This window comes from Chrysemys picta, chromosome 1 (genome assembly GCF_011386835.1).
Source record: "Chrysemys picta bellii isolate R12L10 chromosome 1, ASM1138683v2, whole genome shotgun sequence".
Taxonomy (NCBI): Eukaryota; Metazoa; Chordata; order Testudines; family Emydidae; genus Chrysemys; species Chrysemys picta.
This window is the reverse complement of record NC_088791.1, coordinates 219,215,373-219,241,287: the sequence shown is the minus strand read 5'-3', so window position 1 is coordinate 219,241,287 and position 25,915 is coordinate 219,215,373. Positions and strand designations below refer to the sequence as shown.

The 25,915-nt window shown below is 41.7% G+C and overlaps 1 protein-coding gene across 1 annotated transcript; it reads right to left on the bottom strand.

The window, feature by feature from the left end:
* Positions 1–1,377: 1,377 nt before the first annotated feature.
* Positions 1,378–25,915, bottom strand: CLTRN (collectrin, amino acid transport regulator). Its single transcript, XM_005287787.5, has 6 exons — positions 25,768–25,915; positions 25,309–25,367; positions 18,095–18,180; positions 9,035–9,151; positions 6,779–6,973; positions 1,378–2,930 (listed from the first exon to the last, which is right to left on the bottom strand). The coding sequence occupies exons 1-6, from the start codon at positions 25,832–25,834 to the stop codon at positions 2,774–2,776; spliced, it is 681 nt and encodes a 226-aa protein (XP_005287844.2). The 5' UTR covers positions 25,835–25,915; the 3' UTR covers positions 1,378–2,773.

The following is a 25,915-nucleotide window of genomic DNA, read 5'->3' as shown; positions in this document are numbered from 1 at the left end:
TTTATACTGTTGATCTTTGACGTCCTCCAAAGGGATCTATAGGGAGTCCCCAATCCTATGGAATAGATCTTGAAAGTGCCTGAAGTTGTCAGCAGATATAGAGGATGGAGGCATAATTGCCTCATCAGGTAAGGAGGAGGAAAAATGTAAAGTTGGGAGCCTCCTCTTCCTACTCTTCCTCCTCAGTTGGTATCAGTGGCGGTTTGACTTCCTGAGGGTGAGAGACCAATGGAGAAGGGAGAAGTGTATGTCTCTGGCTTTGCTCTCTGCGAAGGTTCCCAAATTGTGCCCTGTACCTGGCCCAAGGGTCCCAATATGGTCAGTTTGGTGGGAATGGCACATGTGGCTGCATCCATGGTGGCACTGCCAGGATTGGGAGCCAGAGGTAGTCCGCATATAGTGAGGATAAGCCGGTGCAATTTGTCCAGTAGTCGAGGGAACAATGGAGCCCTCGTCCTCCTTCTCCTCTTCCTCCTCCTCACTGGGAAGGGAGGTGTTGTCCTCGGCAGAGAGAGGGAGGAACGCCGTGAGTCCAGAGAGGAGGGTAGAAATGGGGGGAAGTTCCGTCAAAGAAGCAGAGACTCAGGAGTGTCAGATACCAGAGGTCTTTAGGGTATCTGAAGTCTTGTGGAAGGGGAAGGAGCACCATCAGTGCGGTTGTAATGCATGGTGATGGAGAGAGAGTGTATGTCCCTGAAGTTTCAGAAGATGGCACAAGAGATTTGGCCGGTGCCAGTGACTTGACCAGTACCGAAGACTTGCCTGGTGCCGAAGATTTTGGTGTTGATGATTCGGTCAGTGCTGGTGACTTGGCTGGTGCCAACTATTTTGATGGTGCCAAGGACTTATTCGGTGCCAACAGCTTCATCGGTGCCAGAAATGGCATTGGTGCCATAGCTCCTGCAAGCGGGCTGCCTCGGTCCCCACAGCTGGGAAATGACGCCGAGGGCTGAAGGTGCCCGGACAAGATCATTAGACCATTTCCTTGAACCAGTACCAGAGGTATTCAGATGAGCCCTGGAGCTATGTCCCCTGTGAGATGAGGTTGAAGCCACTGACCTAGCTAGGGATGGTGTTCTGGAGGGCTGAGCCTCGGAGTGTGAGGAGAAGGAAGCCTGTTTCTTGTCATCTGCATGATCACGGATGACTTTCTCTTCACAGGACATGGAGAGTTGAGGTCGGCAGACAATCTGGCAGAGCATTAAGGCTTCTCTGGGGAAGAGTCCGGGCCCGGGTCCAATCCTGGATGTAGTGATTTCTCCATGAGGAGAAGTTTCAATCTAATATCCCTATTCTTTCTAGCTCTGGGTTTCAGGCCGAGGCAGTGAGAACACTTGAGGTGTGGCGACGACACAGGAAAGGAAATAGAACGCCAGGTTTGTGGTAGCCAGAGAGCTTTAAAAGCCTCAAGCCGAAAGCCTCCCAGGAAAACTTTCCTGGGGTTTTTATTTCTCGCCTTACTTTGTTTACAACTCTTCTTAGTGGTTACATTCCTGCGCATAGAAAAGCCAGGCAGTATACATGCACATAAGATAACGAACCCATCTCTTGAGCGTGTGAATGCCAGCTGCGAGGAAACAATCAAATCAGCCAAATAAGTTTTCCAAACACAAACGCTGGATTGAAGGTCTCTCCTGCCTCGTTGCCATGGGGGCAGTTTGCCACGCCCGTGGGCTGGCGATTCGGGAGCTATGCATTCTTACATTGAGGGACATGTCCCTTTCAGACAGTGGATACACTGTGGGTGGATGTCCATTATCGAGAAGGCGGCCCCGCATGAACGCACCTCTTATACTTGGGAGAGCTGGGCATAAGGGTGAAGGGAAAAGGGCTTCCCAGTCTGGAAGGCGGGAAGTGGGATAAATGGAAACCTAAGCTATGAGAATAACTGTAAAGATAAAGTTAAAACAAAAAACAATTTTTTTTTATAGATAGACATTGAAAGAAGAAGAGGAAAATACTAACTATTCTATCAGGTAAGGAACTATCTAGGAGGAGCAGCGAGCTCTGCTAGCGGCTTCCATCCCAGACCAAAGGTAATAAAGAAGGAACTGGTGCTGTCTGTCTGACCAAACAGTGCTATATATATATATGTCCTGTGCACAGTGTGAGAGAGACAAGATGCACATGTGCAGTCCTACGGGCACTTCTGGTGAAGATCTCCGATACCAGGCGCAGGAGACACTGCCGCACCTACAACGGAGCACCAATAGGGACATCACTTTAAGAAGAACAATGAATTAGTCATAATGATGTCTTTAAATAATCGTTAATAACTAAGTATCTGATGTAAGACAGCCTTCACTCTCATTCCACCACACACTTCTTGAAAATGTTTAATGAACAACTGAGTGTTTTCCTTTGTTTTAGCTTTGTAATACAGATTTGTGTGTTTGTGTTTTATCAAGGAAAGTGTCTCTCAAGGGAAAATAACTGACAAGGTTATGACAAGCAGGTGCCGGGGGCGGCCAATGAAGAGGGGGGTGGCAAGTCTGGCCATTCGGCGGCAATTTGGTGGCGGGGCTGTCACTCCCTCTCGCAACGAAGGACCTGCCGCTGAAAGGCCGCCATAGAATGAAGTGGCGGTAGAGCTGCTGCCGATCGCAATCGCGGATTTTTTTTTTTTTTTTTTGGTGCTTGGGGCGGCAAAAACGCTAGAGCAGGCCCTGCTGACAAGTCATATTTTTCTTGCCTTAATGTTTGACATTCATCAGTCATGACTACATAAAGTTAGTGCAGTCTCTCTCAAAGAAGCCAAAAAGAAACTGACATTTCATAGTGGTGTGAACCGTTCATCATCTGCTGCGTAGACTCCATTAATCTGGCCTGCTTTTAAATCTAGTATATCGCAGGGAATCCCATTTTCTGTTGTCACTGGTGTGTCACATTTGTCTTCTAAATCTCCTGTCTCTGCAGACTCATTGTTATTTCTAAAAAGGAATAACAAAATTACATTACTGCAATCAAAGTGTACCATTCAACAAAGACTGGGCATAAGAAAAATAGTTTAGCATGCACTTTTATTAAGAAGTTTACAACACACTATATACAAAGAGGCATAGTCTACTCATCTGAAGATAGGAATGAGAGTCAGAAATTCCTAAGTAAATTCTAATATCACTTTCACCCTGGCTCCCTTCTGTTGCCTCACTTAACTTCTAGACTTCAGTTTCCCCTTCTGTAAAATGGCTTGGAGGAGGGTGAAAAATAGAAAAGGAAAACAAAGAATAAAATACACATTCATATATTTAATAGATTTCAAGGCTATAAGGGGCCACCATGATCATTTAGTCTGACCTACTGCATAATACAGGCCATAGATTTCACTCAATGATTCCTGCATCTAGCCCAACAACTTGACTTAAAGACACATGTTAGATGTTAGAGAATATATGCACCACATTTCTTGGTAATCTATTCCAATGGTAAGTTTCTCCCACTGTTCTAAATTTGTATCTTATGTCCAGTTCAAACTTCACTAGCTTTAACTTCCAGCCATTGGATCTTTGGTGCTAGATTAAATAGCAATATGTCTTGCATACTTTCACTTTTCCAGACTCAGACTCTGATACCAACCATAATAAAATAGGTGCTGAAGAAAACTGACAAACTGTAAGCAAATTTAGTCAACAATAACTGTATAGTTCCTTTAATTTCCATATTTATTTTGACCTTGAGACCTGCTGATTCATAGCTGAAGAAACCTCCTGTACTTTACAGACTGCAGCATCAGCAACTCAGAATGATAAGAAAGTCACAGGTTAGCTACAGTATTTCTTCCAATCCCATAACACATTGTGACAACCTGACTCAGTACTTATAGATCAGTAATATTAACAATAATAAAACTTTACTGGCCTGCGAGAGATACTTGGACTTTAGAGACCTGCTAAAAATAAATGAGAGTGGGTAATAAACTCCTCTCCTCCTGCTTGTGACATGCTTCTGGGGTTGTCTCTCCTAGCTTGGAAATGAGACAAGTCTATTAGCAGAGAAGGAGATGACGTGCTGCCATGGTGATAGAGCTAACACATTGGAAACCAGGCTTATGAGGGATTGGAGAGAGAGTCTGTTCAGTATGGGCCTGATCCAGTTCCCACTGAGATCAGTGCCCAAACTGCCACTGATTTCAATAAAGAGGAAAATTGAGCCCTATAATGAGAGGACCTGAAGCTAGAGCTAGATGGTTCTTGGAGTTGTATGTGGGGGCAGTAGATCTTGAATGCTACTCACCAAGGGCCTGATCGAGAAAAGCATCCTTACTCGGGATAGCACTGAAGCATGTGCTTAACTTCAATGAGACTTAATAAGTCCTACTGAAGTTAAACACATGTTTACATGCTGTCCTGAACAGGGATGGATTTAAACACATGCTTATATACTTTACTGAATCAGGGCCTAAACTTCCGTACATTGCTCACTCTGTAAGGGCCTGATTCAAAGTCCATTGAAGTAAAAAGAGCCAGATTTTCAAATACTCAACACCTATAAGGGGGGCTAGATTTTTGAAAGCACTCCAAAGGAAGCAACTCCCAGTGTGACACCCAACAAGCTGAGCTCCTTTGAAAATCTGGTTCCAAGTGCCTGTCTCTTCCCTTGGGAAGCAAAGTGGCCCAGACATTCCCTGTAACCCTTAAATCCTCCCAGCAGTGGACAGGAACAAACACATTTGTTTTCCCTCATATTCAACTCCCTTCAATCACTGTTGGCTTGAAAGTATGATAGAATTCAAACATGAGCTGAGTTTGTGTTTTGCTGAGAAAAGATGATAGTGAAAAGAAGACAAGGTGAGCAGAGAGAAAAAGAATCTAATGAAAATCTAAGGGCAAGAGATGTAGCAGAGAATGGGCAGGATGAAAAACAAATTTAGAGAGGCTGACAGGAGGAAGAAGCAGAGAAGAGAAAAGAAAAATATTCTAAATAAAACAAATTAAACAGTATATACCATATATAGGGACCCTCCTGTGCCAGCCTACTTATTTTTGAGAAGGAGGAAGGAGATGGTGGTGTGTATCTTTTGTCCCTAATCTACAGCACAGGCTTCCCATTAACTAGAGAATCATGATTACTTATTATTATCATTATTAATTTGTATTACAGTAGGGGCTTGAGGCCCAAACGGGGATTGTGGGCCCACTGTGCTAGTCACTGCTCACATGCACAGTATGAGACAGTCCCTGCCTTGAGGAACTTACAGTCTAAGTAGACAAGACAGTCAGAGGATGAGATACAGGAAGTATTATTATCCTAGATGTACAGAAGGGGTAATTTCTGTAAGGGTAACAGAGAGATTAAGGCTCAGGACCTCAAAAGGATTTAGGTGTTTAACTCCCATTGATTTCAGGGGAGTTCATTGATGCCCAAGATCACACAGGAAGTTTGTGGCAGAGCTAAGAACTGGACCCAGATATTCTGAATCTCAGGTCAGTGCCTTAACCACAAGAACAGCATTCATTCATTGGCTAGATTTTGTTCTTGTTGTTTGAAACAGGGATGGGATTAGATGGGGAAGAGTTTCACAAATTCATACCAGTCTTCTGAATCCAAAAAAATAATTTGAAAGCCTCACCAAACCTCCAACTCCATAGGGTTCACTCAATACTAGCAGTATATGTTATTTTTACCCAGTTGTTTCAACCTCTTTGCCTAAAATGAGGCATTTTTATACTGGGAAAATCTCTGCAACATCTCAGTCTTCACACATAAATCCATTTACATTGGATTATTCGTGAGAATTTTTTTTTTTTTGCCACTGGACATATGCTAATTTTAAGCTATCCAGCTGTCAACAAGAGTTTGTACTTTCCCAATCTCTCTCCGATTCCTGTTTGAGCCTGCAATGAAATCATAACGCTTGTGACAACATATCAATGTCCATGATGATCATAGTCAAATAAAGGATGTTCTCTTCACTGTATGATCAAGCAGGAGAGTCTCAGATGAGCTTAGAGATGTCCTTATCTAGGTACAACTATCTGAAATAACAGCAAGTAGGAACAGAATGGGAGCGGGGGGTCAAACTCAAGGCTCCACCCACGCCCTTCCCCTCTCTATCCCCATGAACTCACTGGCTCACAGCAGCAAGTATCAAGTAAGTAACCCTTATTAGGACTGCAATGGCTACTATGCACTCAACACCATGACTGGTGCTGCAATATGAGCAGGGTAGTAAGGAGAGGGGAGACAACTACTCCTTACTCTACTGCAAAGCCGTGATAATCTAGTCTCATGGCGAGTCCAATCTGGAATTGACCATGTGAGATGCTGAACTCCTAGAACTCCTCATGAAGTGAATGGGAGCTGAAGCCACACACCGACTTACAGGATCAGGCCCTTTTAAAATTTCAGTCAAGTAGCCCTTCAGTCATTGGTCTGCCCTGCGAGTGGCTCCTGAATCTGCACAAATCAGGAGCAGTGTTTTAAATCTGCCAGTCTTAAAAATCAGTAGCCACAATCATTGCCAGCCTTTTCCTCTCACATGCCTTATCTCTGACAGGTGACCTACCTGCAGCGTGGGGGCTGGCAGCAAAAAAATTCCTTGTAAAGCAATCATCTTTATTAACATGGCCTCTAAGATCACATTCTTACCTTGAGTTAACAACTCCACAGTCCAAAATAACAACACCTGCCCTTTGAAAGGACAGATATCCTCAATTGGGGAGAAAAGGCTGCTATTGTTTCTTTGTAACCTGCAGAGTGAACTGCAGAGTGAGCCAACTCTAACACTTCTAGTTCACTTAATTCACTAACAGTTGGTTAAAACAAAAGCACAGCTTACTTTTTGCGTTTCCGGATTCCTGAAACAACAAGGAAAAGAATTGCAGCCACAACGAGGCAAAGAACAACACCGAACACAATAAGCCAGACAGGCACAGTGGGTTCAATGGGTGGTGATAAAGTGGAGGAAATTTTCAAGAACTGCAGTGTGTTGTCTGTCAGTAGGAAAGCACTGTTGATTCTGTTTCTGTTCATCCTTTAAAAAAATACAAAACACAACACAAATGATAAACACATTTATAAATGAAAAGACAATGAGGAAAATATAGCCCTGATGTAGGCAGTACAACTCTGGCAGGGCTGAATGTGGCCCAATATGAAGTTTTTAGGCTGCATACATTGCATAGCCATTGTCACTGATCCCTATATATCCTGTGCAGGGTGTTAGCCACAAGACTCCCATATGCAACTGTTTGAAAGCTTAGGGGATAAGGACGAGACTTTATATTATCACTGTTTATGTATTTATTATATTTCTAATTGTTTCTACTTTGGGTCATGCATAGACTCTCATGAGATGGAATATGTACAAAACAAATGGAATTGTCGCTAAAACAAATTTTATTATTATAACTATTAATTAGTATAATTATCATCAAAGGAGGAATCTTGCACTTGTGAGATGTTGATTTTGATTCATAACATTGAATAGATTTTGCATGTCCAACTTAGGCCTGGTCCCCACTTAGTCCGGACTTCGGACTAAGGTACGCAAATTCAGCTACGTTAATAACGTAGCTGAATTCGAAGTACCTTAGTCCGGACTTACCGCGGTCCAGACGCGGCAGGAAGTCTCCCCCCGTCGACGCCGCGTACTCCTCTCGGCGAGCTGGAGTACCGGCGCCGACTGTGAGCACTTCCGGGATCGATCCGGGATCGATTTATCGCGTCTTAACCAGACGCGATAAATCGATCACAGAACATCGATGGCGTGCCGCCGGACCAGCCGGTAAGTGAAGACTAGGCCTTAGATTCAGCATACTGTAAGCAAAAGTAGTTCAGTACTGAGCACAGGAGTTCTCATTCTGTAGAGAATTTTGTTTCTTATCTCTAACCTACTGATAGGAATTTAAACATTTTTAAAAGCATATACTCTTCTTTAGTAGGTGAAAGACAACAGTTAAAAACCAAACCTGTTATAATGGCATCCAATTTCTGTGGCAAACAGTGCCTATAAAAGACTTACTGTAAATCAGCTTATGCTACCGAATGTATCAAAGAACAACAGAAATGAATTAAAAAAAGGTACATTCCAACACTCTTAGCAAGTTTCAGTGAATAAATAACCTCCTTTGCCCACTAATGCACTGAAGTTGTTGCTGGGTATCTCTGTAGGAAATAGTTTAATCTGCTCAGAAGCTTAAAGTTAATCTTTCCAAAAGAACGCATACTCATTCATCAGGAATTAGGTATTACGCCTTTGCAAAGATAACATGGTTTTTAAAGACAAAGTGCAGCATATTTAAAAACAATAGGTCTATTTTTCATTTGATGCTTGGGAAACATATGTGGGTAACTCTGTTTATGGGAGTTACCCTCGCAAAGCCCTTGTGAACACATCGTAAACTGTTGAGGTCTGATAACCTATTTTTCTTCTCTTCCTATGCAGCTCCATATTATTGTTTTTCTAGCTTTAGAGCACGATTTTTAATGGGAAAGTGGGATAACTTATGCTACAATGTATTGTGTGCAAATGGTACTCATCTACAGTGACAGGCTTCCCACAAAGACCTAAGATAAAAAGAATGTCAGCATTGGATTATTTGCTTGGGCTGACAGTGCAATATGAAACTGGAACATTCAGCACTAAAAGCATGAGCCTCTGTTACTTGAACTAAAAGTACTAAATCTCCTGTCTGGGAGCTGTAGCAGACTCTGTGGATCAGCCATTAGAGGGGCATGTGCAACGCACACTGAACAGTGGGCTACAGTCAGAGCTCATCATGTCTAGACATCATGAGAACCCACAGTTTAAAAAAAAAAAAAGACACCTTTCAAAGTTGCAATCAACCTCCCAAAGGCTCACACGTTACAACAAGAGTTCAAAGTGATTGTTCTCCCTCAGCCATATATAACGCCTTTTAATCTCACATGCATGTAGGAAGAAGAGTACCGATCCCATTGTGTTTAACTATAAACTAATTCATGTAATTAAAAAACACAGAGTGCTAGTTCATACGGCCTGAGACACAGGCCCACATTAAGAAAACATCCTTGGTTACCAAGGAAGAGTCAGAGGGAGGGACAATTACTTTACCTTATGGCTGCCTCTACTTCACTTCCAGGAACAGTTGTCACGTTTCTGGCAGAGTCTGTGACCACAAACCAAAATGACACCCTCTCTGTCATATTGCAAAGCAGCACATTGGAAATTCTGTGAACATTTAAAACAAAATGAAGTCATTGTAAAATAAGTAAGTACGTACTGAAGTGATGCATGTTATCACTGTATTTCACAGTGTTTTAGTGTAAGGAGAAAAATCTTTTAGAAAAGGAAATTATTAGCGTCTGTTAATCTAATAAGAAAGAATGAGAAAGAAATACTCGTCATATTTTCTATCCTCCAATACAGTAACAAAACAATAACAAAATAACTGTATGTATAGAGGCTTTATTTTATTTTTAAAAACATTTTATAGCCATATCATCACCGTCATCTCACCACTAGGAAATGTGTTTTCAACCATATATATATGTAGGGCCAGCTTAGCGGGGCAGGGACCATATTTTTGTTCTGTGTTTGTACAGCACCCATCACAATGGGGTCCTGGTCCAAGACTGGGACTCCTAGGGGCTAAGGTAATAATAATAATAATAATTAATAATAGTGTACAGCTAGGACTATGACATCAGGAGCAGATTCCCTAAAGTAGGGTTACCATTCGTCCGGATTCCCCCGGACATGTCCGGCTTTTTGAGCTAAAAATAGCGTCCGGGGGGAATTTGTAAATGTCCGGACTTCCCCCCCCCCCCCCCCATGCAGAGCGCGCGCGGCTAACAGGGCAGCTGGCCGGATGGTGCCACTTACATGGGGCTCCGACAGGCAGAGAGAGCCCCTCCTCCTCTCCCCTGCAGCAGAAATCCCTCCCTCCCTCCCTGCATTCAGAGATCACCTCCGGCAGTCTGGAGCTCCTCCCCCACTGCCGCCCAGCGTGCTGGAACGAAAGGCTCAGGCCAGGCCGTTCCTGAGCAAGTTCACAGAGACCTTAGGTGAAGGTCAACAACAAGGGGGCCAGAGGGTCGGAGAAGGGGCAGGGAGGTTCTGGAGGGGGCAGTCAAGAGACGGGGGTGGATCGGGAGTTCGGGGGGGGCTTTCTGGGGGTGGGGGGGTGGATAAGGTTTTGGGCAGTCAGGGTACAGGTAGGGGGTAGGGTGCTGGGGGGCAGTTAGGGGGGGGTCTTAGGAGGGGGCAGTTAGGGGACAAGGAACATGGAGGCTTAGCTAGGGGGTGGGGTTCGGGAGGGCAGTTAGGAGCAGGGGTCCCAGGAGGGGGCAGTCAGGGGACAAGGAGCGGGGGGGGCTGTCAGGTAGCAGGGGTGGGGAGAGGGATCGGAGCAGTCAGGGGACAGGGAGCAGAGGGGTTTAGATGCGTCGGGAGTTTTGGGGGGGGGCTGTCAGGGGGTGGAGAATGGTTGGATGGGGCATGGGAGTCCCAGGGGTCTGTGTGGGGGCGGGAGGGTGGATAAGGGTTGGGGCAGTCAGGGGACAGGTAGGGGGTAGAGTCCTAGGGGGCCAGTTAGGATGGGGGGAGGGTCTCAGGAGGGGGCAGTCAGGGGACAAGAGGCAGGGAGGCTTAGGTAGAGGATGGTGTCCTGGGGGGCAGTTAGGGGCAGGGGTCCCAGGAGGGGGCAGACAGGGGACAAGGAGCGGGGGGAGGGTTGGGGGTCCTGAGGGGGGGAAGTAGGAGGGATAGGGGCGGGGCTAGGGCAGGATGGGGCGGGGCTAGGGCAGGATGGGTGGGGCTAGGGCAGGACGGGGGCGGGGCTAGGGTGGGGCTCCTCCCGTCCTCTTTTTTGCTTGCTGAAATATGGTAACCCTACCTAAAGTTGCCATAAGGAGGTGCACATTGCACTTACCTGCCCCAGTATGGTCCCTTGTATCTCAGGGAGGATTGTGGAAAGAAGAGATTTTATTTCCACTTGGAACTCCATAGGCGCTCCTGGTGCAGGAGATGCCTTCGGGAGTGCTGAATCAGTGCACCTCCCAGCTGCTCTGGCCATACCCACTTTCCAACCAGTGTCAGTCATCTTTCTGGGGCTGTGTTCGTTCCCTGTGCCTCTACTGGAAGAAGGGAGGCTGTGGATTCTTTGTCTGACTGCAGCCTCCTCTACAGACTTTTGAACTTGAACCTCTCTGAGAGGGTTTATGCCAGAAAAAGCCAGCCTAGCCCTGCAAATGAATCTAGCTCCCTGGTCACTGTGCTGTAGTGGGAGTTGAGTGGATTGTGGAGGCAATGGGCTAAGTTTACTAGGGACTGTTAAACTTCAAATCATTCTAGCACTGACCCATAGCGTTTAGGTTATGTTCAGCTACATTTAACTTTCTAGAGACAGAAACATTCAAGTGGATGTGAAGCAATTATTGGAAGCTTGGTATGCAATCCGATTTTCATGAGTTGCTACATAAAATTGAGTCTGAATATGTCTTTAAAATTTAGCTTTTTGATATTCGTATACTTATCAGTAATTCATAATGAAAATACCATTAGAAATACATGAAGGATTAAAATCCGACAGGAATTTAAAGTATATCTGATAGTAGCCGACTTTGTATTCCGAAAATAAAATTCTGGCCCCAGACTGCTGAGACTCCAGTATCTGAACAGATTTTAGGTGACATTTGTGTAAGCAGCTGTTCTGAGCAAGTGGCACTTGCAGATCAAACTCAAGAGTAAGGGCCCAGATTTACTTCCACTGAATTTCCTGGGCTGGTTAACACCGGCAGTAATTCAGCATAGCGCTGGCAGGTCTCCACACACAAATGCCCTGGCAGTTCCCCACTGGGAGGATGGCACTACCAGCCCTCATGTGGAGTGAATCCCTATGGCCATGTATGCAGTAATTATATTGCCCAGTATTTATTATTATTTTGCCATTGGTTCCGCCTCATTTTTATGGCTTAGCCCATCCTTCTTAAAAAACAAGTTTTAACATTTCTTCCCCTCTGGTTTTCTAGTGGGATATATTTCCTTCTGCAAACAGCTACCCACAACAGAGTGCTGTAAATGTTCATAGTGACATCTGCTGGCTGATCAGAAACATAATTAAATGATTTCCATCTCTATTTATTTCATTAACAGGCAAATGCAATTATTAATATTTTTAATAGTCGAGCAGCAAGACTCATGAAAACAGGTAAATTTTACTTCCTTTGAGCTCCCTGTTATGTATAAAATCCTTGCATGATTATAATCATCCAGAACTTGGCTCCACTGCCACTCTTCATCAACAGAATCTGAAAGTAGCAAATCCTTCTAGGCTTTGAAAAGAATGAAGCTGTTGTTCATGGGAGTTTCAAGTGAGTAAATACCAAGATGGACTACAGTGCAACACATACCAGTTCACATATCTTTTCACAGCATGGTTATCATACTCTTATATATACCATTTCCCATTCCCACATAATCCCATTCCCCATTCCCACAGATAATTCATACTGTGCTGTAACATTATATGTAGCTAACAGTCGGAATCTGTTCAGACTGAAAAACTTGCCTTCATTATGTAAATTACCATGATGTAAATTTGTAAACATATGTTATGATGTGAATATTTTTTTATTAATTGCAACGTTTTATTAAGGTAAAGTTACAATAAAACTGCCTTCTGTGTTAGAAATAGTTAGCAAGTGTCAATATTTTGCCACGGAGATGATACATGAATCTTAATGTTAGAATGACATACTGGACCAGATCTTAGGACCCACAGTATGTGCACTGGCAAATCTCACCAGTTTTTTTTTTTAAATATACGACAATAAATTATTATTATGTGTATTCTTGTAGCACCTAAGAGCCTTAGTCATGGACCAGGACCCCATTGTGCTAGGCACTGCACAGACACAGAACAAAAGACATGCCCCCTGCCCTAAAAGCTTACAATCTAAGTCATAGTTTCCTCCAGATCAGTGAGCAGACAGGACAAAACTTGTAAGTTTCTTAGTCAGGGGGCGAAGTAACTTCTCTTCTGGGGAGTTACCGGATTGTTTAGGAATACAAGAAAGGGGCAGGGAGCCAAAAGGCAGTGCAGAGGCACAGAGCTTCTGTGCAGACCCTGTCCTCTACTGGATCATAGGAGAACCACAGAATTTGGGTTCTTCTGAGCCCTTGCTCTGACATTTTCAAGGCAGCAGACCCTTCTTCCACCGTCCCCCCCTCCCCCGTAGAATCTTCTGGACACTATGAGGATTTTTCTGTGAAGAATAACCAGCAGGGCCAAAATACTCATCTTGACATAATCAGTTCAAATCTGAGAACACACGAACACTTGTAATTCCATTTCCAAATAGTCAAAATATTTTAAATACGGATGTGATCCTTGTGTGGAAGATAGAGAACAAAGTTTGGTTTTGTGTGGCCGGTCAATGAAAGATACTGCTGATATTTAAATATGGGTGTGATAAAAGATACAGCAACAACTGATTCTGCTATCTGATTGAAAGTCAATGTTCTCACATTCTTTATGTGCTAAAGATTAACTTGTCTCCAACACAAAAGAGATGAACATTATTTCAAACAAGTCACAGATTAGGGAAACCAGGGTTACCAACACAAATTACAGAGGATCAATTTTTAACACTGCGCGATCAAAGGTTGGTTTATGTAGTTCACTAATGTCTATATTTCAAAGTGAACTACAAGGCCCTATTAAGAAGGAAATCAAGGATTTGTGCCTCTGTTGGAAAACTTAAACTTTTCAATAAACATTCTATTATTATAGAGTACTCAAATGGGTAGCGTGATTTTTCTGTCTCACACAACTTTGTCAATTTAATATATCTTTAAAGTGTTAAGCATAAATCAGTGGCTTAGTTTTAAAATTCTAGTTTAATAAATTTTAGATTGAAATTTGAATTTAATGAGAACCTGCTCTGACACCCTGACATAAAGTAAAGTCTAAACAGGGCTTAATAGTAACACAGGGGCAGAAATGGGCACCTACTGCTGGCCTATTGCCATTTCCTATGCCAAAAGTTGGTCACCGTAGTGAAGAAAATCCTTTTATCCCTCCTCCAAGAGTCTAGCAAGGGGTCACTTTGAATCCTAGCAGGTAGGGTGTTCTGACTATGCTGATCCAACCACTATTCATCTCTCATGTCCTTGAAGAGTAAGAATCAGGTGTGAGAGTTAATGAAGCCCTGAAACTGCTGTAGGAGCTATGTAGCATCTTTCATGCTGCTCAGTGACCTTGTAGCAATGATTCTTTCCCCTCCCAGATCATCCCCCTCTGTGCACAGCCAATATACTTGCAAGGGGAACAAGGATTTGGACCTTCATGCAAAAACGTAATCCTTCAATAATTCTCTGTTCCTGTGATTTCATAAATCTTTGATCAATTGTGTACAATGTCTCATATTTGTTTAAATCTAGACCATAACATGCCTCAATGGTAATCAGCTAGTTTTTCTTTTGATGATACTGAGTGACTCATGGTGAATCTTCTACAACCTCTAATGAAAATTCATTGACATTTTGCCAGTAAAATCACTGAAACTGTAAAATGGAATTTAAAACAGGTTATCTAATCATATAATTGACTGCTATATTAAAAGAACCCTACCTGATAAAGAAAGTGGAAACATTCTGTAACTTCAACACAACATTTTAATTGGTCTAATATGACACATTACAGTACATTGATTCTCCTTTAACAATGTAGCACCAAAGAATTATTCCTTTTCCAATGACACACAAAACCTCATCTCCAACACTGGCACACAATGTCACACACCGGGGGGTCGGCAGTATGACCTAGTGATCGGAACAAGAGCCTGGCCTAGTGGTTGGAGCAGAGCCAAGGGACAGAGTTGGAGGTATGGTCAGGAGACAGGTCAATGGCCAGAGCCAAAACAGAAGCAAAAGGTAGAACTGGGAAGGTAGTCAGGAGATAAGACAGTGGTCGGGGCCAGTTCTGAGGAATGGAGGGACAAGGACTGAAGCAGAGCAGACAAGGTTTGGAGCAAGGGCTGGTGCAGGAAGCAGGTGTGGCACAGCTGCGGGCGTGGAACACATTGTGCAGCCACTGTGCTGTTGTTGCTACAAGGCTTAAATGGTGATCTGGTGGCCCTTTTGTCCAAAAAGGGAGCACAGTCACTTAGTGAGGGTTTTATTGGGCCCAGCCAAGCTCATTGGATTGCTAGGAGGCCACACCTGGAGCCAGCTGAAGTCCTGACACGAAAGTATAGATTATAATACTTTCTGTGGGCCTTGATTCTTTTTTTCACCTACACTGGTATAAATGAGCAATAACTTATTTGAAGTGAATATAGAATTTAATAGAGAATGACAACTGTTCTACCAAGTATATAAATTAATCAATAGGACTCCATAGCAGAAATTCAATTCTGTATTAAAACTGATAGGTAGATTTAAAAATGTCTATGGAAAAAATTTTTTTCCACAAGGGGAATTATTTTGGTGTCAAACTGGCCTAAGTGAAAGGAGAAACTATCACAGTATTTCCCTACAGACAAGCTAGAAGGGCATATTGAGTGGGGTCCCGCAGGGATCAGTTCTGGGTCCAGCTCTGTTCAATATCTTCATCAATTATTTAGATAATGGCATAGAGATTACACTTATAATGTTTGCGGATGATACCAAGCTGGGAGGCGTAGCAAGTGCTTTGGAGGATAGGATTAAATTTCACAATGATCTGAACAAACTGGAGAAATGGTCTGAAGTAAATAGGATGAAATCCAATAAGGACCATGCAAAGTACTCCACTTAGGAAGGAACAATCAGTTGCACATATACAAAATGGGAAACAGCTGCCTAGGAAGGAGTACTGTGGAAAGAGATCTGAGGGTCATATTGGATCACAAGCTAAATATGAGTCAACAGTGTAACACTGTTGCAAAAAAAGAAAACATCATTCTGAGATGTATTAGCAGGAATGTTGTATGCAAAATATAAGAAGTAATTCTTCCACTCTGCTATGCGCTGATTAGGCCTCAACGGGAGTACTGTGCCCAGTTCTGGGTGCCATATTTCAGGAAAGATTTGGACGAATTGGAGAAAGTCCAGAGAAGAGCAACAAAAATGATTAAAAGTCTAGAAAATGTGACCTATGAGGGAAGATTGAAAAAATTGGGTTTGCTTAGTCTGGAAGAAGCCTGAGGGGAGACATGGTAACAGTTTTCAAGTACATAAAAGGTTGTTACAAGGAGGAGGGAGAAAAATAGTTCTTCTTAACCTTTGAGGGTAGGACAAGAAGCAATGGGCTTAAACTGAAGCAAGGGCAGTTTAGGTTGGACATCAGGAAAAACTTCCTAACTGTCAGGGTGGTTAAGCACTGGAATAAATTGCCTAGGGAGGTTCTGGAATCTCCATCATTGGAGATTTTTAAGAGCAGGTTAAACAAACACCTGGAGGGATGGTCTAGACTCTAGATAATACTTAGTGCTGCCTTGAGTACAGAGGACTGGACTAGAAGACCTATCGATGTCCCTTCCAGTCCTACACATCTATGATTCTATTTGAGCAGTAGGTTCTGTAAATTCCCAAGCCAGATAACCTAGTTAATGTTAAAACTTAAGCCCATTTGGTATCAGCATCATAATTTTTCTGCTACCAAGTCAACTTACTATTATTTTTATTGATATTAGCATGGCATGCAACTAGCAGTGATGTCAGCAGGGGGTGGAGCTTAACTGCCTCTCCCTTGTTTTTTCCCCAGGTGGATGAAATTGCCACAAATTTGAAGAAAAAAATTATGAAAACAGGGTTTGTATCAAAAATAAGTAAGAAGTGAATCTTCATGGACCATAAGTCTCATAAGCTGGAAAAGCGAACAATCTTGAAAAAGCTTTACAGGTCACTTTTAATGATTTGTTTACTTCAACCCATTTGCTCTGAGTAGCATTCATGTTGTTTGCAATGATGTAAAATAACAGAAGCATGCTGTCACCTGACTTGTTCCTGTGGAACCTGAGGAAAGCAATGGTGGTACATACCAGCTATGGCTCTCTAGCTTAAAGGACAGCTTCTTACAAATCAGAATGAAATTGTAATGAACCAACATCTCAATTATGGATGGGGTTGTTCTATTTAAAACCCAGTACTGTAGCTGCAATCAAATATCATATGACTCAGATTAGCTAATCTCTTTGCAAATATGGAAAACGCTTCATCAGCCTCAGTGCCAGCCAGGGCCAGCTTTTCTTAAAAGTAAATCTAAAGCCTGGTCTCAGTAATGTACTAGAACTGCAGACATTTCTGTTTATATTCATAAACAAAAAAAATATAGGATACCAAAATATCTTTATATTGTTTTCATCTCTAAGGAGGAGGTGAGCATATTAAAGACATAGGAACTGTCATACTGACACTGACCAAAGACCTATCTAATCTAATAGCCTGTCTTATGACAGTAGCCAATACCAGAAATTTGAGAGGAAGTTATAATACTCAATAACATGGGGGAAGATTTTCTCCTGACTCCAGCTGGTAATCCGCTTATGCCCTGAAGTGTGAAATCTGAAGCTTTTTCCTGATAGAGTGTAAGGTAATTAGGCAGTTGTACTCTTAGGGACAGATAACCCTCCAAATTCTGATAAGTGTGTCATTGTATATCACTCTTGTCTTCTTTTCTCACAAGCATCTCTGTGTCTTCTTGCACGCTGGCCTTTCTGCCATCTTGTCTATGAGATGCAAAGGGGAGCATAGGTAACCAACGACAAAAAAGGGAACTGAGCCTCTATCATCATGCCTATCTGAGAAATAACACTGCATTTCTCATTGCTGCCAACCTTGTCCTTTCTTTCCCCTTCCTCCAACTCTTGGCTGTTCAGAACCTTCACTTATGGTGTCATGTTACATTTAAGGCCAAATTCTCTGCTCGTTTAATAGGTGCAGCTCCACTGAAGCCAACTAACTAATTTACGGCAACAGAGAATTTGGCCCATAGATTGTACACTGCTTGGGGCAGAGATCATAAGCCACCTAGCACATATTAGGATGGCAAAATAATAATAATAATAATGGCATTGCAGTATGCTGGTTCTACATAGTGTTTATTTCTATAACTTCTCTATGTCAAAATAGGTTCCATCATAAGCAATATTGTAAACATGTATATTGGAGGACTGAGTATGCACTTACTGAGTTGTTTCTTTGTTGGAATATCTTCTCATTGCAAAAGCCACCATTGCCTTGAACAGATATTCTTCACTTGCATCCCAGGCATACTGTAAAGAAAGATAGAAAATTAACAGTTCTAGCACTAGTACCGGCAGGGAGGGGGGTTGCATGGAGCACTGACCCTGAAACAGTCTATCATTCAAAAAGAAATAAACCTTCCTGGCAATGCTATGAAAATAACTTCTTGAATACTGTTTGTTGTGCATAAAGGATTTTTATAGGGCTTGTCAGAAAGTACAATACACAGAACTTTATAACTTTTCAAAAATCTGAATGGACTGAATGCTTACAAAAGTTGCCAGGCTGACAGCACTAGAGATCTAATTTTACTCTTTATCAAAGACTAGCAATACCAGTAGAATCTTCCCCAAGCTCCACCCAGGTGCCTGGAACCTATCCTGGTCAAATCACCTCTATGAACAAAAGTGAAGTCTACACTCCATGCCCATTCTGTCCTTGGCCTGAACAGGCAGAGAGAGACTTCACTGTCATTCCTAGAGGTGGTCTGAACAGTACAGGGCACAGGCACCTTGGTTAAGTTTGGGGAAGAAGTGCTAGTTGTGATGCTGGTTTCTGAGATATGGACATCTGTACATCATGAAAACAACTCATTTCACACAGGCTATTGAACAGTAATCAGACAGTAGCAACTTTCAGTGAAAACAGACCAAGGCTAGATAGTGACATAGAAATGAAGGACCATTGTCTATACCTCTTTTACAATGAATACATTGCTATCTGTACATACAGTTTTCCAAATATCAGGATAGGTATATATATATATGCTCTCACAGGTAGGTATAATTCTAAATTAAGTTGAATGGAGTTGCACCTGTTTACGTAAGGGCTGAGTTTAACCCATTGTCTTGACACTTGACAGAAAACTGCACTTAACATCATTAGTGTTTTAAAAACTGAAAGCTTCTAAAAACATTCTCTGAGTGCATATTAAGCAATAATTGTAACAACGTTCATTAAACTATAGAATGAAGAGGCTTAAAGTGCAGTTAAACTTCGCAAAATGACTTTGTAAAAAAAAATTGTGTGGGTCCATGTTTATTATTCCTAAATAACTTCATATTGTATTTGTTCAGTTTGCTAGTACAACGATTTTTTCCTCTAACTGCCCACTTCTGCGTATCTATTCTAAGATCGGAAAGTCAAGCTGTGTTATTTTTATTCACAAATTATCAACAGGTTATAAAGATTCTGCAACTGGAACGTAGGGCCAGATTCTCAGCTCGTGTAAAGTGGCATACCTCCACTGACTTCCATGGAACTATGCCCAACTTACACCGGCTGTGAATCTGAGCCTTCTTTATTAATTATTGATTGTGTGTCAGACAGAAAAGAATTCAGCTAACCCTTCCATGGATGTATTGGCTGAACAGTGATAAAGGGTAAAAAGTAGTAAAAATTAACTCTGAGTAAGAAGATGTCATTTTACATAGTCAATTTGCTGATCATACCTGCACTTGGAAAGCAGGGCTGCCCAGAGTATTCAGGGGGCCCGGGGCAAAGCAATTTTCAGGGGCCCCTTCCATAAAAAAAATTGCAATACTATAGAATACTATATTCTCCTGGGCCCCCCTATGGGGCCCAGGGCAAATTGCCCCACTTGCCACCCCCCCCCCCCTCGGGCGGCCCTGTTGGAAAGGATTGCAGAATTAAAGTTAAAGCAAATAAAATGTTAGGACAGATTAGGATATTCAGCTAAAGGAAAACATATTTTAACCCAGGGGTTGGCAACCTTTCAGAAGTAGTGTGCCGAGTCTTCATTTATTCACTCCGATTTAAGGTTTCGCGTGCCAGTAATAATTTTAACGTTTTTAGAAGGGCTCTTCCTATAAATCTATAATATATAACTAAACTATTGTTGTATGTAAAGTAAATAAGGTTTTTAAAATGCTTAAGAAGTTTCATTTAAAATTAAATTAAAATGCAGAGCCCCCTGGACCGGTGGCCAGGACCCGGGCAGTGTGAGTGCCACTGAAAATCAGCTCGTGTGCTGCCTTCGGCATAGGTTGCCTACCCCTGTTTTAACCACTGGGCATGTTATTTTACATTTCAATATAGCCACAAAGTAACCACAAGTACATTTCTAGACAGTGGGTGAAATCCTAGCCCCATTACATTCAATGGCATACCTCCCAGCGTTTCCAGTGGTGTTGGACAGGTCTTGCCCCAAGAGGGGGTGTCAGGCGCTGCCCTGCAGAGTGGGAGGCCCTGGCTGGAGGGAGTTGAGTGCTGCCCCCAGTGGGGGGGGGAGGCTTGGGGAGTTGCAGAACAAGCCTACTCTGGACTCACCCCACAGCAGCGGCTCCTGTCCCACAGGTCTGGACCTGGCTCCCTGCACTCTAATGGGGTAGTAGCCATGCCAAATTTGAGCGGCACTGTGATGGGTGCCATGCTGCCCCTCACCAGGGAGACAGGCAGGCTGAACCTGAACAGCAGTGTGACCCCGTGTGCCAGGACTCAGGTCGCAATGCCTGGAGTGAGGAGCTGGGCCCAGGCAGCCCCTTGGGACAGGAGCCACTGTATCCATGACAGGAGGTTTCGGGGTCAAAGTGGGACAATCCCAGGAAACCTAGGACTGTTGGGAGGTATGTAGTGGGAGCTTTGCTATTTACTTCAATGGGGCCAGGATTTCACAAAGGTTTTCTATATGCAGACAGAGAAATATACTAGCATGACACAACACTTATATATATTTTCATTCACAACTCCGTACAGGATAACAGATCTTCGTAGGAGTAATAGCAGACCAATGTGGTGAACGTAACATCCCTGAAAAGCAGCTTTCAGAATCTGCTCTGGAAATACTGCTTTGCCTTCAGTGTATGATCGGTCAGTAGCTTCCATTACTTGGCGGAGGGATAGCTCAGCAGTTTGAGCATTAGCATACTAAACCCACGGTTGTGAGTTCAATCCTTGAGGGGTCCATTTAGGGATCTGGGGCAAAAATCTATCTGGGGATTGGTCCTGCTTTAAGCAGAGGGTTGGACTAAGATGACCTCCTGAGTCCCTTCTAACCCTGACATTCTAATAATGCTTCTCATTGGATGTTTTAGTGGTTGAGGCCAGAACACTGACAAACTTGCCCGGACTGGTCACTGAAAAGGTGTTTTGGGTCCTATGGGCATTCATGGCATTTTCTAAAAGGGATATAAGCAGCAACTGAGGGCCAGCAATATGTAGTTGAGAGTGGTAAACAAAGAGGCAGGGTCGGAACATGGTTAAGGGCATGTCTGCTAGTATTTTCAAAAGGCCTCACTGGGATTCCATAAACTTACACAAGTCCTGCTGGTCTAGACATGCCTTGGGAATGACAATCTTAACACTCACCACACACATCCCTTGGAGTAGGCTGATGCAGCGCACTTGAGACTTTCACACTGACTATAGCCTGGTTACAAAAAGCATCAAATACACTGCAGATTATTACTGCATATGTCTGATTTTGTAAGCAAGTAGTTTTTAAGTGAAGTGAAACGTGAGTATGCAAGACAAATCAGACTCCTGAAAGGGGTACAGTAGTCTGGAAAGGTTGAGAGCCGCTGGTCTAGGAAACAAGAATGGTGTTAACATACTGTGGTGATACGTGCCAATAGGGGAACATAGAACGACAAAATGGTAGTCTGAACAATGGACTCTCTCCCAAGGCCTAAACTTTCTTCCTACAGAACTGATGAAGATGTGAGACAGCAACAACAAAAAGACTGAGACTTAAAAATAAAAGATATAGTATAAAAGAACACTGAATGTAGATGAGGACCATACACCTATTTTTCATCATTTTAAGGACATCCGTATTCAAACAACACAGCCCTGTTTACAGTGCTAAAAGAAAAGATCTTCCTCTCATTTGTTCATGGAATTACTGATTGACTCACCACACACTATTGCATTTTTTCAGGACAGCTCCAAGAGGAAAAAATCCCTGTTATATTCATCATTATACCTATTTGCCCAGCTCTCAAGACATCCACATGAGATGCCTTGAAAATAGATGACTACGTAAGCTCTATTGCATGCTAATATAGGTAATAGACACAGTGGAGCATTACCAAATACATTTATTTTTAAATTGCTGAGTACAAATTTGGTTTGTTTACATACTATTTATGCACATATTGCACTGCTTTGTACAAGAGATATTCTGAACACTTCACTTGCAATTCAGAAAGCAATAGCACACTATCAGTGAAACAGAACTGCAATATTTAAAACTACAGGTTCTGTGCTGATCAGAGAGCTATTACACATACCATCTTCTATATTCTGTAAAGTAGCAGAGTTATACCGACAGATCTAGCATTCAGAAGGCAGTGTGATGCTTTAGCAGTCTGACTCTAAGGGTCAAACTGAGCCTAGACATAAGAAAGCACAACAATCATTGACTTTAACACATATTATATTTATTTACACCACGGCCAGTATGGTCCTATTAATTTAACAATACCACTCTAAATGTCTATGTGACTGACAGTTATCAAAAGGATTCGAGTACTGGCAGAGTTCTCAGATTATTTCATCATGTTAAAGCCATTTTAATAGATTATCTTGCAGACCACCTCCCCTTCACTGTGTGATCACATGGATCACATTCCCTCCATTGGTGATGAAATAACATCTGTGTGAGAGTTACAGCAATTGCTTACATGGAAAAGAAATATCAGTAAAGCATTTATTGTATTTTCAGCTCCCCTTTAGTGTGATTTAGTAGCTAGAAATACAGAGGATATACAGTACCATGTGATCAGAGGGTCTCGGGATCACCAATGGTCTAGACCAGTGGTTTTCAACCAGAGGTACATGTACCCCTGGGGGTACACAGACGTTTTCCAAGGGGGTACAGCAACTCATCTAGATATTTGCCTAGTTTTACAACAGGCTACATAAAAAGCACTACGGAAGTCAGTACAAACTAAAATTTCATACGAGTTGTTTATACTGTTCTATATACTATACACTGAAATGTAAGTACAATATTTATATTCCAATTGATTTATTTTTAATTATATGGCAAAAATGAGAAAGTAATCAATTTTTCAGTAATAGTGTGCTGTGACACTTGTATTTTTATGTCTGATTTTGTAAGCAAGTAGTTTTTAAGTGAGGTGAAACTTGGGGTATGCAAGACAAATCAGACTCCTGAAAGGTAGTAGTCTGGAAAAGTTGAGAGCCACTGGTCCAGACAACGCAGTTTAGGAAACGCAGTAGTAATCTATAATGACCTGAACTAAAGAAAGTAAAAGTATTAATATTATCATATGTATATTACAGTAGCACCAACAGGCCAGCCAGGTCCAGGCTCCACTGTGTGAGGTGCTGTATAAAAATAGTAAACGATGTTCCCTGCACCAAAGAATTAAGTCTCATTCTTGAACATGATAAAGAATGGTGTTTGTCTTTGCTACCATTACAAAATAGGTGAAAATAATTGATTACATTATTCTCTATTATTTGTTAGCTCTACTGACCTATATGCTAACCCCCTGGATGTATAGATCTTTATGGGTGATCCTGCAATCCAAGATTTAAAATGCCAGTACTGCTTATAGTCTTGTATCACTATATATTGCACATTCATCTGAAAATGAATAAAAGAGATTTAAGTAGCAGAGCATCTAATCAGTGATGCAATAGGAGACTAAATATTTTCCATCTGAAACTTATGTGATTGTATTCTCTCTCCTCCATGTTAAAACTGGAAAGATAGCATTGTGCTCCAAATTATTAAGACTGAATTAATTTTAGAGTACATTGATATCTATTTGAATTTAATTTATTTGCAGACGGCATTAGAAGTGCTGTAAAAAGGTAACCATTCATTGTGCACCTAGAGAAGCGATTATTGACCATCTGTTGATACTTTTGTGTGTCAACAAACTATTCTCAGCAGGTTGTTGATGTAAAAATTATCCTAAATTAGATTGTTGCAGGTCTTAGCTTTATTCAAACCTCTCATACTGTGTGAAATAAACTAGAGTTTATTCTGCATAAAACAACTACAGGAATACTTTATTATAACAAAAGCCAGAATAAGGGGTACCTTTTTGGGCTACTGCTTCAGGTCTTAGGTGCTTTGTGATGCAGAACTTAGTAAAATAGTAAAGAGTAGAGTAACTGAAAAAAATATTTATTTGACTATAGTCAGAGAGATGATGTTATTGTTAAGGGACAAAACGTGAACTGTCACTTTCATTCTTTGCTCAGAATGGAAACAGTTGTAATCAAGGTGAGTATCAGGTACAATTTCATCATATTTTCTACTGCAGGATTATGTTATTTTAAATATATTTTTAAAACAATCCAACTTAATCTGTTTTTATTAAAGTTTCTTAGCCAAGGAAAGCTGATTTAAATATTGAATTTCAAAGACAAATACTTTAACATATATCCTGAGGATCTATTCCCTATTTGTTCCGGCTGTTGCACTTTCTATCACAATCAAATCCCTGCTCATGCAGATTTAAATTATTTGACATTTCAGTTTTATTTGGGAATAGCTTCCTGTGTCATAAAAAGAGCTTGAGTATCTGCAACAAATACCTTTTACAACATATTACTGTGGCAGTTTATTTCCCAGGCTTCTAGCATAACTGGGTTCTTGTCTTCCAATAAAGAAAAAGATCAAGACATTTCATATCTAATTCAATGTTGAACCCTGTAACATACAGGAGATATACTGTAAGTATTCAAAACTGGGAATGAATTGATGGGTTCTGTCCATTGATCTGAAAGTCTGAAATAAAATCAAAACTAAGGAAGATCTAAGACTTTTCCTTCTTATCTGCCACCATTTACTTGCCTTTACATTTTAGCATTCTCAAGCAGAGCAGCTTTAGCCAAAGTAGGAGAGACAGAATTTGTATTTACATTGCACTTTTCATATTGAAGGTACAACATCTCTAAGTGCTTTCCAAAATAATGTACATGGAACATTCTCGTTCTGAAGAGGTATGCTTTATACTTACTGTTTTAAAGGACACTTGTTTTAGACTAATGCTATCCTAACCTCAAGAAACTAATACCTGAATTATGACTTGATGGGCAGTTTATTACAGAGAGGATGTCAGTGCAAATTGTCCCCTCAGAGATTTTACCGTTTATATTAGCTCTACTTAGTCAGTTATTCAGTCAGAAAGAATACATGAAGATACTTTACTTACTGCATTATCTCCCAAAGCTGTTTTGATACTAAGCCGTACTTTGAAAGCATTCTGTGCATCTGACACAAAGAAAAAGAAAGCAATAAACATAAAAATAATCTTGGAAAATTAGTTTTTAAATTATTTACTTTTCCAACTGTATTACAGAGCATAGTCTTAAAAGCTTCTAAATGTATCTTAACTTATTACATGATTAGGAGACCTCGACATTGTTAGTGTGAACAAGCCTGGACACCGTGGATTCTCAATGTGGTTTTAACCATGATCTCTTCAGAATAGAATAAGATTGGCTTTAGCAACCTATTCACAAACTCACAAAAGAGGTGAAGGTTCAGAGTATACACCCTCAAACTCTATAAAGAAGTGTTACAAAAATAAGTCTAAGCGGCCAGCTTTGAAAGTGTCCACCAAGTTGAGACATTTAACTGATAAAGGATGAGGCTCAATTGCAAAACTTACCTGGTCTGCAGAGCTCAGAATGAACAATGGTAACCAAGGAGAACACAAGCAGCAAAACCCCTAACATCCTTTCAGAGTGGAAAACTTGTGGCAAAAAGAAAAAAGTCACCACAGTAAAGCAGTCTTAAACTTTCTGTGACCCAGGATT